We start from the raw sequence: 17057 nt of genomic DNA on the forward strand, positions 1-17057 counted from the left end.
TGCCTTGCCAGGAATGGATTGAGATTTCCCGGTTCTTTAAGTATCTCAAGCACCAGAGTGTGACTCCTGTGATGTGCTAAAGACCGAAAGTGGCCTGCTGCGCTCCAGTTGCAAGTAGTAGCATGAAAAGCACTCACCCCCAAGGCTCTGCCCAGGCCTTTGCAGGCAAGTGAGTGGAGACAAGAGACTTGAGAGTGCTTATTTCTTTTCTTTCTTTAGAGATTTCTCTAGGTGTGACTACAGCTTGTCAGCAAGTCAGAATTTTTTAAACACAGCCTGCTTTTAATTGCTCATGTATGGCTTCTACCTTCTGTGAATTACCCACAGCAAAGATCTAATCTGTGGCCTACCTCCTCGTGCCCACCTACTTCCAGGTCCTGGTCTGTGCTGGGTGCCCAAACTCATTTTGATGCCAGTAATGAGAGACAAATCCACAGGGAAGAAAGTCTTTATAGAGGAGGCCTAGTGGTGCAGTAGTTAAGCACTCACTGCAAAGGTTGAAAGTTCAAACACACTGGCTACTCCTTAAGAAAAAAGACATTGAGATCTGCTCCCATGAAGATTCAAACTGAAAAACAGAACTCATTGCCACAGATTCAAAACCTATATAGGGTTTCCGAGACTATCACTTTTTACAGGAGCTGAAAACCTCATCTTTCTCCCAAGGAACAGCTGTTAGGTTTGAACTTCTGACCTTACAGTTAGCAGTCCTGTGTTTATCCTGAAGCACCACACCAGGGCTCCCCATGAAGATTACAGTCTAGGAGACTCTGTGGGGGCAGTTCAATTCTGTCAGATTGGTTGCTATGAGTCAAATAGACGTGACAGATTCTTGGCATGTATTCCAAATGACAGATTCTTGGCATGTATTCCAAACCAGATTGGCATTCGCTCAGTGCTGCTCCTCTCGATTGTTGGTGTTGTTAAGAGTTGTAGAGTTGATTTTGACTCATAGCCATTCTGATTAGGATTTCTGAGGGGCAGCTGGTCAGTTTGAACTACCAACCTTAGCAGTCTAATGCTTATCTTGCAGTACCACACCAGGACTTTCCTCCCCTCTATTAAGGAATTTTACCTTTGGTTTAATGATTAAATCAATAATTTAATATTAATTAAGTGTTAAGTACTCAGTCCAGATGCCATTATATCCCTGGATACTGTTAGCTGAAACCACCTGGGTTGTTTGGTTGGGTTTTACCTCCTGTGTAATTGATTTGTTTATAAGCAGCAGGCACGTCTCGCTTCTGTTTTCCAGGAAGACTCACTGAATGGCTGACATTGGACAGCATGCACCACCAGTGGCTTCTGTTGGCTGCGTGTTTTTGGGTGATTTTCATGTTTATGGTGGCTAGCAAGTTCATCACGCTGACCTTTAAAGATCCTGATGGTAGGTATGCGGCATAGTGTGATTGATTTTTGTTCACTAAGGAGTCCTGGTGTGACACTGTGGGTTAATGCGCTGGACTGCAAGGTTGGTGGTTCAAGCTCACCAGCTGCTCCACGGAAACCCTATACAGGGTTGTTATGGGTCAGAACCGACTCGATGGCACTTAACAATAACAACAAAAGGCCTTGCTGCAGCATTATTCTGAGTGACCTGCACAGATGACCTCTATCACAGAATCAAAGGATTTTCTGTTAGAAGGGAAGTTGGTGGGCACAGTTTCCAAATCCTTCATGGTATAGCGGTACAAGTGGGAAGGTGGAAAGAGATAGGAAGTACTTCCCAAGCACATCCCCTAGAGGACAGAAGTTGCTTTCTTTGGGGTCAGGGTGGTGGTGGAACGGGACTCCCAACAGTGCAGTGTGCTGAGTTTTGTTGCCTTGTCTCCATGCATCACAGATTCCTGGTTTGGGCATTGGCCGTGCTTCTTGATTAACATGTTCTGTGCTCCCAATATATTGTTCGGGTGGCCACATGTTTGAAGGCCACCTTCAAGGCAGTGGAAGGATGGTCTTATGCCAGGTTGTCTGTGGGGATTTCTAAACTCCCTATATTGAACCACTGAATGTAACTGTTCAAATGAGGATCTAAAATGAGCCCCAAGGCAGGCCTTAGGAGAACTGATTTCTAGTTCCTGCTCTTGTCATTTGCTTACTTGAACCTCAGTGGGGGGTTTTTAATGTGTATGTGTGTGTGTTGGTTTGTTTTTCATTCACATGGGTGTAATACCTGCTCTGACAGTCTCCCAAGACTGATGTGAGTGCAGCGTAGTTCTTTATAACCTTTGGTAGCGTAGTGGTTACGAATCGGGCTGTGAACCGGAAGGTCAGCAGTTCGAAACTACCAGCTGCTCCGCGGGAGAAAGATGAGGCGATCTGCTCCCGTAAAGATTTACAGCCTCGGAAACCCTATTCAGGGTCGCTATGGGTCGAAACCGACTTGACGGCACTTAACAACAACAACAACAACAGTGCTCTCATACTTTGGACGTATTGTCAGGAGGGAACAGTCGTTGGAGAAGGATGTCATGCTGGGTAAGATGGAGGGTCAGAGAAAAAGAGGAAGACCCCCAATGAGATGGATCATCCAGGTGGCATCATTGATGGCGTCAAGTGTAGCAGTGGTAGTGAGGTTGGCCCAGGATCAGACATTGTTTCGTTCTGCTGTACATGGGGTCGCTATGAGTCAGTTCCGACTCGATGGCAACTGACAACAACCAACAACAAGTGCTGGGGTGATAGTTAGATGCTGCTTCAGTGGCCAAGTCCACATACATTAGGATTTGAGGCACCAGGCAAGCCCAGAACTTGTGCCTAACAAGGATACCTGTGAATGTGGGTGAGAGCCCCATCTTTATTCTGCTGATTACAGCTTTTATAAAGGGGTACTTAGAAATGCATCCACACCCTGAAGTTTTCCTGACTTACTCCTGCGGGGGGTGCAGTCGATGCCACCAGTGTGACTGTTCCACATGCCTACTGCTATGCTGAGGGCTGCTCCAGGTGCCATCACCTGCTCACTTCCTCTCCAGTTCTCGCCCTGCCTGTAAAGGAGCAGCAGGATTGGAAGGATGTTCTGCCAGTGAGAGGAAAGTGCTGATCTTAGCCACAAATGGTGGTTCTCAGCGTCACGGTTTGCGCTCAGTAATATTTATTCGTTATGTAGTGCTGGGCTCTGACTGGCTGTCATCAGAAGTCCCTGGCTCATCTTCCAAGAGCCCTTATGAGAAGCCCTATGAGGTTTCACAGCTGTGGAAAGGCGGCTTTCCCACCCAGCAGGATTTGAGCTAGCCAGAGCATCACTGCTATCACAGGGCCATCTTCTCAATCAGAGAGAGGAACGAGGGTAGAATCAAGAGTTACAGGGTGGTTAGAATTTGAGATGCTCTCAGCTGGTGAGAACATTTCTCCAGTGAATCCCATGTGACTGATAATGGAGACCCCTTGTATGAGAGCAGTGGTTCTCGCCCCAGCTGCTGCTCTGGAGACTCTATACATTGTACTGCTTGGGCCTGGCCTGAGACCAAGTGAACAAGAATTTTCAGGCTTGGGGTTCAGGCAAATACATGTTTTTAAAGAAGCTCTGTAGTCCTCTGTCGACGATTCCAGGAGTTCTGGTGGCACAATGGGTTGAGTCTTGGGCTGCTAACTGCAAGACCAGTGATTTAAACCTACCAGCCACTCCTTGGGAGAAAAATGAGGCTGTCTGCTCCTGTAAAGATTTACAGACTCAGAAACCTTACTCGGTCTGTGTGAATGGGAACGATGACAGTGGAGTTCGTTTGGGGCTTCAGAAGTGATTCTGATCCACAGCAAGAATTGAGAACCTCGGGTGTGGAACATAGGTGAGAAATTGGAAGAAAAATAGTTTGTTGAGAATATGAAATCAAACTTGCTCGCAATTCTCATGAGTGTCATTTCCTAATAAGGAAGAAACCCCAAAAGCCTGAGGTCATGAGATTCCATTGTTTATGGTGTGTGTAATTAAAAAAAAATAATAGGTGTGCATGCAATATCTTTTAGAGAGTATTCTGTCAAAAAAACCCCAACAAAATAACCTAAATACAGTGTACTCATTCCTCAGTGTTCAGTGGTATCTGGTAAATAAGGTGTCATTATGCTATGATGTGGCACATTTTATGTTGCATGTTTTCAGAAAAGTGTGGAAGCCAGAGAAGGTTTTGTGAAGGAAAAGAAAAATTAGAACAAAATTGCTTTATAGTAATACCTATGAAGAAGATGAGCGGCATTAGGATTTTAAACCAGTTACCATTGGTTCACCTCTGACTTGACATCCATGTGTGTCCAAGTAGAATTGGGTTCCTTAGGATTTCCAGAGACTGATTAAAAAAAAAAAAAAAAGTAGTGTGCCAGGCCTTTCTTCCAAGGTGTCCCTGGGTAGACTTGAACCTCCACCTTTTTGGTTAAGTTGAGTATATTAACCATTTGCACTACTCAGGGACTTTGTTCACTGAGTATCTCCAGCCATCTCCCTTTAAGATGAGTGGTAGAAGGCGCAGCTTCCTGTCCTTTGACATATGATGAGGCTGTACAGTTGCTGTGTGGCTAGTAGATTCTGAATGAGGCATGGGGCCCCTCTGGGGACTTTAAAGCCAGTGCACGGTTCGCCTCCAGAATGCCAGCCTCTACAGTGAGCAGTGAATTTGTAGTGAGCATGAAACCCCTTCATTGTCAGGCCCATTGGAACAGGACACAATATAATTGTCCTTAAGTAAATGGTTAGGGTCACAAGATGGTGGTTCATGGAGTTCTGATCCAAACAGGATTTCTGGCCTGTCTGGAGAAGGTGAGCAGTTATCACTCCCCAGAGGCCGTTAGAAAAAGCCACCAGTGGGTGTGGGTGGTGAGGCATCTCCTGTCTCAGGGCACACGCTGAGGCTCCATCACTACTCCCTTCATTTAAGGACGGATGTCCAGGCTGCACGGTGCTTGCATCACTGCCATCTGGTGAAAGAAGATGTTCAGTCCAATAGGCAGACTGGGAGGGGACCCTCCAGCTGCAGCAGAGCATGCAGAGGGCTGGCATTAACAACCTAAAAGGAGCTTTTAATTTGGAAACTTTTTAGAAAGTGAAATATGTGCATGCCTTTGTGTAGCTGATGTACTTTTATTTGGTATGTCCTTTTTCTTCCCAAGTACATGGTTGTTGTTAAGTGCTGTCAAGTCAGTTCCGAGCCATACTGACCCTGTATAGGGTTTCCAACGAGCGGCTGGTGAGCTTGGACCGCAAACCTCGTGGTTCAAACTGATGTTGCAGTCCAGCACATTAACCCACAGTACCTCACCAGTACATGGTTGTTGTTGTTAAGTGCTGTTCAGTGAATTCCAACTCATAGAGAACCCTGTATAGGGTTTCCAAGGAACCATAGGTGGGTTTGAACTACCAGCCTTGTGGTTTGCAGCCCAGCACCACACTCTGAGAAATATTAAAAGTAAATATTTAATGGTTTGCAGAGATATGAAAGAAATGAGGTTATCTTTAAATTCTAAAATTCTGCCTCAAAGCTTCCAAAAAACAAAAATAGTTATAAATTACTCCGTTCCCTTGTCTTTCTTTTTTTAAATAAAAACGAATGTATAAGTGCTAATTTGACTTTTTTTTTCCAACTAAAATGTTCATTTTGAGATAATTTATAGATTCACATGCAATTATAAGAATTAACACTGAGTTTACCCTTTTTTCACCTGTTCCATCATGTAAAGACGATAGTGCCGGGATAGTGGTATTGATATAGCCAAGACCCAAAACACTGCCGCCCCCACAGGGCCCCCCGTGCTGCTCCCCCACAGTCAGTTCACCTCCCTCTCCTGGTCCGCGTTCTGACCCCCTACTCCCCACACACAGCCATTAATCTGCGCGCCATCCTCATAGTTTTATCATTCAAAAATGATAAAAATTAAATGATACAATATGTAACATTTCCCCCTCACCCACCCACCCAACATAATTCTCTGGAGATCTGTCCAAGTATCAATATGTCATTCTTTCTCATTGCTGAGTAATATTCCATGGTATGGACATGGCACAGTTATTTACCCATTGGACGACATCTGGATCATTTCCAGTTTGGAACTATTCAGAATAAAACTGCTATAAACATTTGTGTATGTGTTGTTGTTGTTTATATGAACATAGTCTTCATTTCTCTTGAATAAATTCCCACAGTATGGTAACTACTAGATCATGTGGTAGTTTCATAAAGAACTGTCAAACTCTTTTCCAGAATGAGTATACATACCATTTTGCATTCCCACCAGCAGCGTATGAGTGATGCAGTTTCTCCCCATACTTAGCAGCATTTGATGTTGCCACTACTTTTGTTTGAGACATTATATAGTGACACCCCATTATGGTTTTATAGTTGATGACTACTGATGTTGAACATCTTTTCATGTACTTAATTGCCATCTCTCTATCTTTTTGATGAAGTGCCTTTTTTTAAAAAAAAAAAAAAAAAGGTTTTTATTGTGGATTGAGTGAGAGTTTACAGGGCAGATCATCAGTTTTACATTCAACAAATCATACACCTTGTTTCATTACAATGATTATAATCCCCTCCATGTACCATCTAGTTAACAGCACTTCGCTCTATTCACTTTAGCTCTTTTTTTTTTAGACACTCAGGTATATATAGTAATTTACACCACCAAGGGCACATTCTGCAAGTCTGTCTCCTGGCTGCCAGCTCTTAGTCCCTCTCTTTCCATGATCTAGAGTCCTCAGCCACTCCCACTCTCCATGGCCCCATCTCTGCCTCCATCTCTGGTGTTGCTACTTCTCTGGATAAGGTCTCACATTCTGCTTGTGCTCTTCTCCCTCGATGGTCCTTGGGTCCTTTGTTTCTGGACTGTAAGATTAACTACCCCCCCATTTTTGTTACAAAACTTCTACCTTTACAATTGTGACAGTATCAATTAGTCACGATAACAATTACTCCCTATTGAGTAATAAGAATCTTATCCCCATCTCTTTTAACCAAACCCATCTGGACAAGATGAAAACTAGTCAGTGGGGACTCTTTTTTTTCCCCACACACTCTTAAACTCACCATTGAAACCTTTAAGCCAGTCACTTCTTGACTTTATCGCCTCCTCATTTTAGGTAGCCAGTGTCTAAGTTGCCCGTGCCTATCTACCCTGTGTACAGAGCGGATAGCATTGATGCTTGATGTGAAGATTCTCCCTCTCTGTTGGTATTTAGAACTACTACCTCCATAAGTATAGGTCAAGTTCATCAAATTGTAGCAATTTACCCTCATTTCCTTTATCAAAAATTGTTTTTTTTTAATCTTCCGCTAGTCCGAGTTCTGATTATTAGGCCATCGAGGCTAGGTCAAATGGGTACTATCTGCAACTTTGGGTGTTCTTGTGTATCTCCTCTCACTTCATATCAGCTAGATGCTTCACTCTCAACTATAGCCTTCTGTGGCTATGTCCTTGTCCATGGGCTCAGGTGTCCCCACGTCTCACCACACTTTGGACCAACCAGCCCTTGCTCTTCTCTCTTATCTTCAGGTCAACGGGAGTCTATGGAACATGGTTGGACTCAGCCCATTTCTTCATTGCTGCCTTTCCCCCTCTACCACTCACCAGTAGACCAGTGTAATCATCAGCAAGCTTACATGTCTCCTCATGTGTTCCCTTTGAGTTTCCATCTTAGAGTGGGGTTTGTCCTGAAGGGACTTGATTACTTGCCTTGATGGCTTCCTGGCGAACAGCTTCCTTATTCTTGTAGTAGCCAGTCATACTGACATTTTTGTTTTGGGTTTTTCCTGATGATCTTTCTTTGAAGATGTGTCTTCTGTCGCTCTAGCTCTTCCAGGCTGGTCTGCTTGTCCTCTCTATTGGGAATGTCTCACCTCAGAAGGTTCTGGATGAGAGTCAGGATTCTACCTAAGGTCCTATACACTGCAGAGGCTCTATAAGAGGCTTTTTTTTCACGGGGCACGTTCTAGAACCCCTTTTAGGTATTCCCATCAGTTATAGACTGAAGACTGGCTTACAAGCTTTGTGTAATCATGTTTCCCGACATTCCTTTCTATCCAACTTAAGTATCCATTTTACATTACTAGGCAAAGAAAATCAATATATGTAAGACAAACATCTTACTATTATTTCCCCTCTTCAAATTATGCCTTGAGCCCTGTATCACAGAGCCCTGTTGTTCCAAGGTTGAGTTGTTGTTGTTTTGTGCCATCGAGTCGGTTCCGACCCATAGCGACCCTGTACAGGGTTTCCGAGGGTGTAAATCTTTACGGGAGTAGAAAGCCTCATCTTTCTCCCGCGGTGCAGCTGGTAGTTTCGAACCACTGACCTTAAGGTTCGCAGCCCGATTCGTAACCACTACGCTACCAGAGCTCCTTTCCAAGGTTGAGTATGCATCACTAATTTACCTCTGTCCCATTTAACCTGTGCAAACCTGTCTCAGTGTTCCCCTATCTACCTTGTTCTTCCACCCTCTCATCCTTGTGTATTGCCCTCCCCAACACCAGAACTGTGATGTGTCTGCCGCCTACCCTGTGCCCTACCGTCGCCTCCCTCCACCTCTCCCAAACACCCAAACTCCACCCCCACTGGTAACCAGCAAAGAAATGTTTGTTTTTTCATTTGAGTATGGGTATCTTTTCTTAAGCCTTTACAATAATGGTCTTATGTAATATATGTCAGTTTGTGACTGACTAATTTCACTCAGCATAATGTCCTCAAGGTCATCCATGTTTTGTGGTGGATTGCAGCTTCCTTGTTGTTCTTCAAGGTAGCATAATATTCCATTGTGTGTATGTACCAAAGTTTGTTTATCCATTCTTCCACTGATGGTCACTTAGGCTGTCTCGGTTTTTTTGCTCTTGTGAATAGTGCTGCTATGAACGTTGGTGTGCATATATCTACTTGTGTTATGGCTCAGATTTCTTGTGGATATATACCAAGTAGAGAAATTGCTGGATCATGTAGTATTTCTGGTAGCATAGTGGTTACGAATCGGGCAGTGAACCGCAAGGTCAGCAGTTCAATGGGACTGTTCCATGGGAGAAAGATGCGGCGTTCTGCTCTTGTAAAGATTTACAGCCTCGGAAACCCTGAGTCAGAACCGACTCCACGGCCCAGAACAACAACAACATAGTATTTCTATTCCAACTTTCTGAGGAAGCGCCATACTGTTTTCCAGAGTGGTTGGACCATTTTGCATTCCCACCAGCAATGTAGGAGGGTCCCAGTCTCTCCACATCCTCCCCAGCATTTATTGTCCTCTGCATTTTTGAACTTCGCTGTTATTGCTGGTGTGCGCTGATATCTTATTGTTGTTTTGATTTGCATCTCTCTAATGGCTAATGGGTCGTTAAGAGTCAGAACTGACTCCATGGCACACCACCACCACCACCACCCCTGGCTAATGATCGTGAACATTTCTTCATATGTTTGTTGGCTGCCCGAATATCTTCTTTGGTGAAGTATCTGTTTATGTCCTGTGCACATTTTTTAATTGGGTTACTTTTTCTTGCAGAGGTATTGTAGTTTCCTATAGATTTTAGAAATGAGTCCCTTGTCTGTCATGTCATTGCAAAAGATTTTTTTCCCATTCTGTGGGCTCCCTTTTTACTCTTTAGGCGAAATCCTTTGATGCACATAAGTTTGTAATTTTTAGAACATCTCAATCATCTATTTTGTCTTCTTTTGTTTGTGTAATTTTCGCAATGTTTCGTATTCTGTGTGTGCCCAGGATTAAAGCCCTTAAATTTGTCCCTATTTTTTCATATAATTCTGGGATTTACATTTAGGTCTTTAATCCAAGCTGACTTGGTCTTTGTATATGGCATTAAGTAAAGGTCTTGTTTCAGTCTTTTGCATATCGATTTCCAGTTCTGCCAGGACCATCTGTTGAAGAGACTATGTCGTCCCCATTCAATGTACTTTGGCCCTTTGTCAAAGATCAGTTGGCTGTGTGTGGATGGGATTCTCAATTCTGTTCCATTGATCTATGTATCTTTCATGGTATCAAAACAGGCTGTTTTGACCACTGGAGCCATGTAATAAAATTTGAAATCAGGGTAGTGAGAGGCTTCTTAAGTAGTGCTTTGCTTATCCTGGGTCTCTTGATGAAGTGCCTTTTCATTCTTTATTCCATTTTCTAATTGGACTGTTAGTTCTTTTCAAAATTCTTGTTGAGTTTTGAAAGGTCTTTATATTTAGATATTACTCCTTTGTCATTTGGGTGGTTTATAAATATTTCTCCATAGTCAGTAGCTTGTTCCATCATCTTCAACAAGTCTTCTAGGAGCAAAGGTTTTTTTTAACTTTGATGTGATCTAGTTTGCTATTTTCTGAAGATTTTCACATATATTGTTGTAAAATTGTATCGTTTTTGTGTTTTGAATCTAAGTTTGTGACCTGTTTCAAATAATTTTTGTATAAGGTGTGAGACTTCAGTTGAGGTAATTTGGGGGCGGGGGGGAGTATTCAATTGCTCCAGCTCCATTTGTTGAAAAGACTTAGCCCTCTTTTCTTGAATTGCTTTCTCACCTTTGAAAAATATCAGTGGGTTTCATTTGCTTGGCTCCCTTTATAGGCTCAAAATTCTGTTCCATTGATCTGTGTGTAAAAAGACTTTGTAATGTCTCTGTCTTTTAGTATACAGTGCCAAACAGGAGATTCTGTTCCTGACAACCATGCCGGATGTGGGCAAGCTGCCAGTGGAGAAACACTTCCCCAAGGAACTGAAGGTGAGCAAGGCCCTAGCCCCCTCTCACCATGGTTGAGCAGGAGGAGCAGGACTGTTGGCACCCTCTGAGGAGGACCACCACACAGGGCCTTGGTCTGGCAGCACAACAGATGCTTTGGTGGTTGGGCCTCGTGCAGCAGTTGATACATGTGGAAAGCCTGGGAGGGGCTGCCCACCTTTGGCAGCTGCTGTGCAGACAGGATCCCTGAGAGTGAGGTGGAGTGTGATTCTGTCATTCAGGTACAGAACTCCAGCACGCACCTGCCCAGCATGCTGAGAGAACCTAAGTCCAGAGACTAGTCTGGGGTCAGTACTTATTTATAGAAATATTGTGCTTTCTGGGTGGATTTAAGCAGATTTCTTCTAGAAGCACATTACCCTTAAAAACTTATTTTTTTCTTTCTGTTCTTTGTTGGTGAATTTGAGCAGATTCTTTTTAGAAATAAGTATAGCTTCGGAAACACTTCTCTCTTCAGAACCTTCAAATATTTATTTTCTTGTTATAATGTATGGGCACCTTTTTGAAGAAACTCACCTGCCAGTCAGGTGAGTATAAAAGAGAAGGGTCACCGGCAGGACCAGGCCTTTCAGAGAAACCGATTGCCGCAAAAGAGAAACTCATCAATTATATCGGTCACGTATTTATTCAGCTATATTATGAGCCTGTGGTAAAGTCTCAGGGAATTGCAAGAGAGGTGTTCGACATGATCTTTAGCTTCTCTTGGCAGCTTTGCTGTAACTGCAAGAGGAACTTGTGAGGGGAAATGTATGTGTTGAATTCAGAGAGGACAGTTCTTTCCTTGGTTGTCTTCTTGTATGCGTCTTGTCCTGAGCTGGGCTTAGAACTGTGAGTTGGAGAAGGGGAATGGTGCAGATCCTGAGCTGTATTGGAAAGACAGCCTTGCTGCAGGAGTAGAAGAACACAAATGAAATCAGTGGCCTGGGAAGAATTGGACCAGCCGATTTCAGTGGCATCCTGCCTCCTTCATGATGGGGAGGGATGCCCATGAGCTTTGGGTACCATGGGGACCCAGGAGCTTAGACATCTCCCCTAGGAGCCTGCTGGTCCTAGGGGCAGGTGGGGTCATCAGAGGCACAGTCAAGGTGGTGGTCCTAGGGCTTTCAGGGTGGGTGGGGAGGCCTGGGGTTGTCACGAAATTACAAACTCATAGAAGTCGACTTAGTTGGGCCTCTCCATGTCTTTAACAAGTCACCAGATGGTTTCCCCTTTTCCTCGTATACCTGCTTTTTTAAGATGCATGTTACCGGTTGGGATCAGATATTGTCATTCCACAGTCTGGCCAGCCTTCTGCCTATCCCTGTCTTACCTGTAGTGTCTTCCCAACCCCAAGACGGGCAAGTTTCCTCAGGGTGCCCACCATGGCTTCCCTCCATCTCAGCACCATGAGCCTGCTCTCCTTGTTTCATGCTCTCATTTGAAGTACGCTTCCTCTTTAGCATTCTGCTTCAGAGGAGTTGCTTCTGTTACTTCTGCATGATTCTCTTGGTCTTTATAGCTTCGGTTTGGAGGAGATACAGGGTCACAGTGCTTAGTCCACCAAGGGTACTCTATAATGTTGGGTCTGTTAAATTCCTGACCAGCAAAGATAATTACACGTGCTAAGAGGATGGGGTTTGCTGGGTAAGGTCAGGATGCAAGCAGTCAAGAGAATGGGAAGAGATCTTTGACCCAGAGTCATTGAATTTTAGAGAGAAAAAGGATCTTGGAGAGTAGAGCACTTAATCTGTCCTCCCAATTGTGTGGACAAGAGAACTGATTCTGAGGGGGAAAAAATTAAAACTCACATGTGAGTTGCTGGCCGAGCCCCAAATCACTAACTTCTATACAACATCACCTTCCTAGGCATTCTGATGCCAGTCTTTCTCCTCAGGTTTCTTTTGTGCTTTAATATAGAATAATTCCCTACCCAGGATGGAGTCCTACTGTGGCACTGTAGGATAAACACTGGACAGCTGACCATAAGGTCAGCGGTTCAAACCCATCAGCCACTTCTTGGAAACCCTACACAGGATCACTATGAGTCAGAACCGACTTGACAGCACTTAACCACAACAACCACTACCTAGGATAGGGGAAGGTCCCCCTCTGTCTTGCTAACCCCCGATTCTGGGTCTGGAAGCCTTAGTAGGCAGTTGTGCCAGAAGAATGAAATGATGGGTCAAACAAGCTAAAGATGTTGGCTAAGAGAGAAGGGCACAGTTCTCCCGAGGGTCACAGTAGAAGAACTGTACATTAGAACCCGCTAAAGTATACATCAAGGAGCTCTGGTTGCATAGTGGTTACAAATCTGACTGTGAACCGCAAGGTCAGCAGTTCGAAACTACCAGCTGTTCCGCGGGAGAAAGAGGAGGCTTTCTGCTCCCATAAAGATTTACAGCCAAGGAGTTACAGCCTCAGAAACCCTATATAGGGTCGCTATGAGTCGGAACCGACTCCACGGCACATAACAACAACAACAACAAAGTATATATCTGGTCAGAGCAAAGTGCTCTTGGAGTTTTCCTTGTCATGGGACATTGATGATCAAGTCTATAAAAATCTTTGAGAGGGCTCTGGAATGTTGCTGTTTACTCATGACATCCCAGGGCAAAGGAAGAATCTGAATGGACGACACTCACAAGAAACCGTAACCCAAGAAACTAGGAGGGTGACTAATAGGAGTGAAGGAGGTCAATGCTTAGTTATGTGTATAAATAATAACACAAAGGTAGGGACTTCAGCCTGCAAGATGTTTGTAAGAGGAATAAAGTGCTTTATGACCAGGTACTTCTAGGACATTTGAACTGGAGAAGAAAGCATAGCATACTATTTGTTACTGTAAATGGGGGTGGGAATGTCCTTCTTATTAAGATTGTTGTCTGAAGAAGTTACTGTGAGTGAAAATACTGCACTTAAACGTACTTTATACTTTACAAAGCTCTTAGGTGGTGGTGGTGGTGGTGGTGTGCTGTGGTGTCAGTTCCGACTCATAGCGACCCTGTAGTTCCAAGGCTGTAAATCTTCACAGGAGCAGAAAGCCTCATCTTTCTCCCTCAGAACGGCTGGTAGTAGGTCATAATCTCATTTGGTCCTCAGAGCAGCTGTCTGTGGTGTAAATATTTTAGTTTGCATTTTACAGTTGGAAAACACAAGGCTTAAGGAACATATTGGTTGGTCACTGGCCCAATATGCCACTAACAGCAAGTAGTGGGCCTGGAGTTTGAACTCTCTGTTCTCTGCCCCCTTCTCTTCCTACCCTATCCCACTGACTCCCATAAAACTCAGATGTGAGGTGATGGAAAGGGGGAACAGTTGTCACAAATAATCCACAGAGACCAAGAATTGTTATATAACATTCAAACTCAGCAGATGAATTCCTCAAAGGATTTATTTATAAATGTGACTGGGTTAGGTAACTTACCTTTAAAAAGATTATCTTGTACATAAGGTAGCTGAATGTTTGAATGAAAAATAACAGACAATAATATCAGTAATTACAGTTGGTACTGTGCATTTGCAAAGTTCAAAAAAAAAGAAGAAAAATGCTAAGCAGTACAAGTAATTAAAAGCACAACTGAATGGGAGATTGTTTTACTCTGTATTTGGTGTTGACGCATAAAGATAAGCAGCATTTGTAAATGACAAAGTTGTTGTTAAGTGCCATCGAGTCAATTCTGACCCATAGCGACCCTGTATAGAGTTTTTGATGAGCAGCTGGTGAGCTTGAACCACCAACCTTACAGTTCAAATAGCTTTGCAGTCTGGCACATTAACTCACAACACCACACCAGGACTCAAGCAGATGGGAAGTTTTTCTGCTCTTTCTTAGAAGAATTTGTTGTGAGTTGGCCATTCTACAGGGCACAGTTCTAGAATGTCATCCACAATCGGTGTTAGGTTTGAGGTTTACAAAATTGCAACAGAGTGAAAAGAAGAGCGAGACTCTCAGGGTCAGTGAGCCCGAGTTGTGTTTGGTGAGAGCACCAACAGTTAAAGCAGTGAAGGTACTGCCCCCGGTGTAGTTCCCTGGAGTACTGCAGGGAACTGGAGGACCAGGCTGTGTTTGTGACTCTTGTAGGTAGGAATGGAAGTTACTCTGTGAAGGACCAGAGTCAGGTAGGTCTACATGTAACCACTGTCACTTCCAAAATGTTTATAAGATGGTGGTCTCAGGAAGCATGCCATTGGGGATCCCCACGCCATTCTTTCTTCTGCCAGGGAAGCCCAGGTTCCAGTTAAACATAAGAGATAAAAAGAGTATTCTGGGAAAAGTTTATACATGTGGAGGAGCAGGGGCGGTGTGTGTGTGTAACACACACCTCTTGCTATTCCTCATGGTAGTGTGTTTTTAAGAAGCTTACATCCTACTCCCCACTCAATGAAACTAATCCTGTCCACAGGGAATACAGGTGGTTACAGCTACCCCATTAATTGATTGCCTGACAAGTCTTTTTTTAAGTGCCGTCGAGGGTATTCCAACAAATAGTGACCCTGTATAGGGTTTCTGAGGAGTGGCTGGTGGGTTTGAACCGCTGACCTTTCGGTTCAAACCGACGTTTTGGTCCAGCACATTATCCTACAGTGTCACTGCATGTTAAAAGCTACAGAAAGGTTATTTCAGTAAAGTTAATTTAGAGGGACAAGCTGTTTTCACATCTTGGGAAGGAGTTCTATGTAACTTTAAGGAAATAACTGGACAACTCTGTTTGTAGCTGTAAAAGCATTATAAACCGTTAAGCCACAATTTGAGGTAGCCAAAGGAATGAGGCTAGAGGAAACAGCTCCCATCTCTACCTATTCAGTTGCCTTAAGGACACCTCTTGGAGAATAAGGAGACATTGAGTCTCTGTGAACAGTGAGTCGCTGAACAACTTCTGTGTGTGCTGGCGAGTCTCCCTTGCCTCCCTCCCTCCTCAACACACACACACAGTGCCACATGTATGTTCATTCATTGAGGCTTTCTCCAGTGTTTTATTTAGCAAAACAGTGCAACTGAACTCCAAGCACGAATGACTGCAATCTAGCAAATCTGTAGAATTTCAAATTGCGTGTCAACGAAAGCGCTCCTGGTCTGTAGATACTCTAAAGTTCTGAAACAGCCTCAGAGGACATGTGCCATAATTCTGAACATGAGCTCTTCCACCACTTTTGGCCCATCTTCTTCCATGATAAGAAAGCAGAGTCAGGTGAATGTTTGCATCCATTGCCCTTGCTAGCTGTCTTGATTCAGCGCCTTAATTTAGCTGGGCACTGGAAAGGCCTTGAGAACAGCACCAGGAAGCTGCTGGGAAAAGTGATATCTATGAAAAGGAGAAAAATGAACGGTGAGAAATGAAGTCGAACAGGAAAAGCCAGCCCTGAATGGGAATGTAGAGTGGCTCTGGGAGAAAATGGCTTTTATTCAACAGAAATTTATGCTAAAGACAGAAAGAAAAATCATGTGTTGTCTTTACATAGTCTCCTTTGGATACAAAAATAATTCAAATGTGGGAGGAGACTCCTCAGAGAACTTGGAAGCGTTTTCTAGAACTTCCCAGAAGTCTGTATGGTCCCTCACTCCCAGCCATTATTTTCAAATCAAGTTAGTACTAAGTGATAATATATGCTTATTGTCATTTTTGAGGAATATGCAAAATTAAAAGAAAAGGCATTCAACATAATAGATTACATTATATTTCCTTTTTTTTAAGTTTCTATTGTGAGGTTTACATGGGAGAACATCAGCTTTACACTCATCCTATCATATTTCATTTCATTACAATGATTACAATACCTCCATACATCATCAAATAACCAAAGGGTACACCACACAGGCCCACCCTCCAGCCACCAGCACACAGCCCCTCTCCCTCCCTGAATTCACTTCCCCCAGCCACTCCATCTGTCCACATCATCATCACTGTCTCCATCCCTGGCATTTCTGCCTCTCTGGGTAGGGTCCCACTCTCCACTCTTCTCCCTTGATGGTCCCAGAAACCTCCGCTCCTGGGCTGCAAAATCAAACACTCCTCCTTTTGTCAAAAAACATCTACCTCTATAATTTCCTACCCTCACAGTCAGCCCTGATGGCAATTATTCACTATTGTACCACAAGAGTCTTATCCCCATTTCCTTTTGCCAGCCCATTCCCAACGGATTAGAAATCATTCAGTGGAGATTCTACCTCCCCCCAGACCCCGTCTGGAACTAGGCTCCCTTTTGAAAGCTTGTAAGCCAGTCACTTCTTGCCTTTATAGGCACCTCTATTTTGGGTAGCCAATGTGTAAGTTGCCCATCCCTGTCAACCCTGTGTATGAGGGGGTGGGAGTGATCCTTGCTGTAAAGATTTGTTCCCTTTTTTGAGTTACTACATCCATTGTTGTTGTTGTTGTTGTT

The 17057-nt window shown here is 43.8% G+C and overlaps 1 protein-coding gene across 1 annotated transcript in view; it reads left to right on the forward strand.

The window, feature by feature from the left end:
- Positions 1–1260: 1260 nt before the first annotated feature.
- CHST10 (carbohydrate sulfotransferase 10) overlaps positions 1261–17057 on the forward strand; it is a 30174-nt gene continuing 14377 nt past the window's right edge. The window contains exons 1-2 of the mRNA XM_006870740.1: positions 1261–1387; positions 10591–10682. Of these exons, the coding sequence (XP_006870802.1) occupies positions 1288–1387; positions 10591–10682 (192 nt within the window). The 5' untranslated portion in view covers positions 1261–1287. The remainder of the gene's footprint in view (positions 1388–10590; positions 10683–17057) is intronic.

Source organism: Chrysochloris asiatica, unplaced genomic scaffold (genome assembly GCF_000296735.1).
Source record: "Chrysochloris asiatica unplaced genomic scaffold, ChrAsi1.0 scaffold00150, whole genome shotgun sequence".
NCBI lineage: Eukaryota > Metazoa > Chordata > Mammalia > Afrosoricida > Chrysochloridae > Chrysochloris > Chrysochloris asiatica.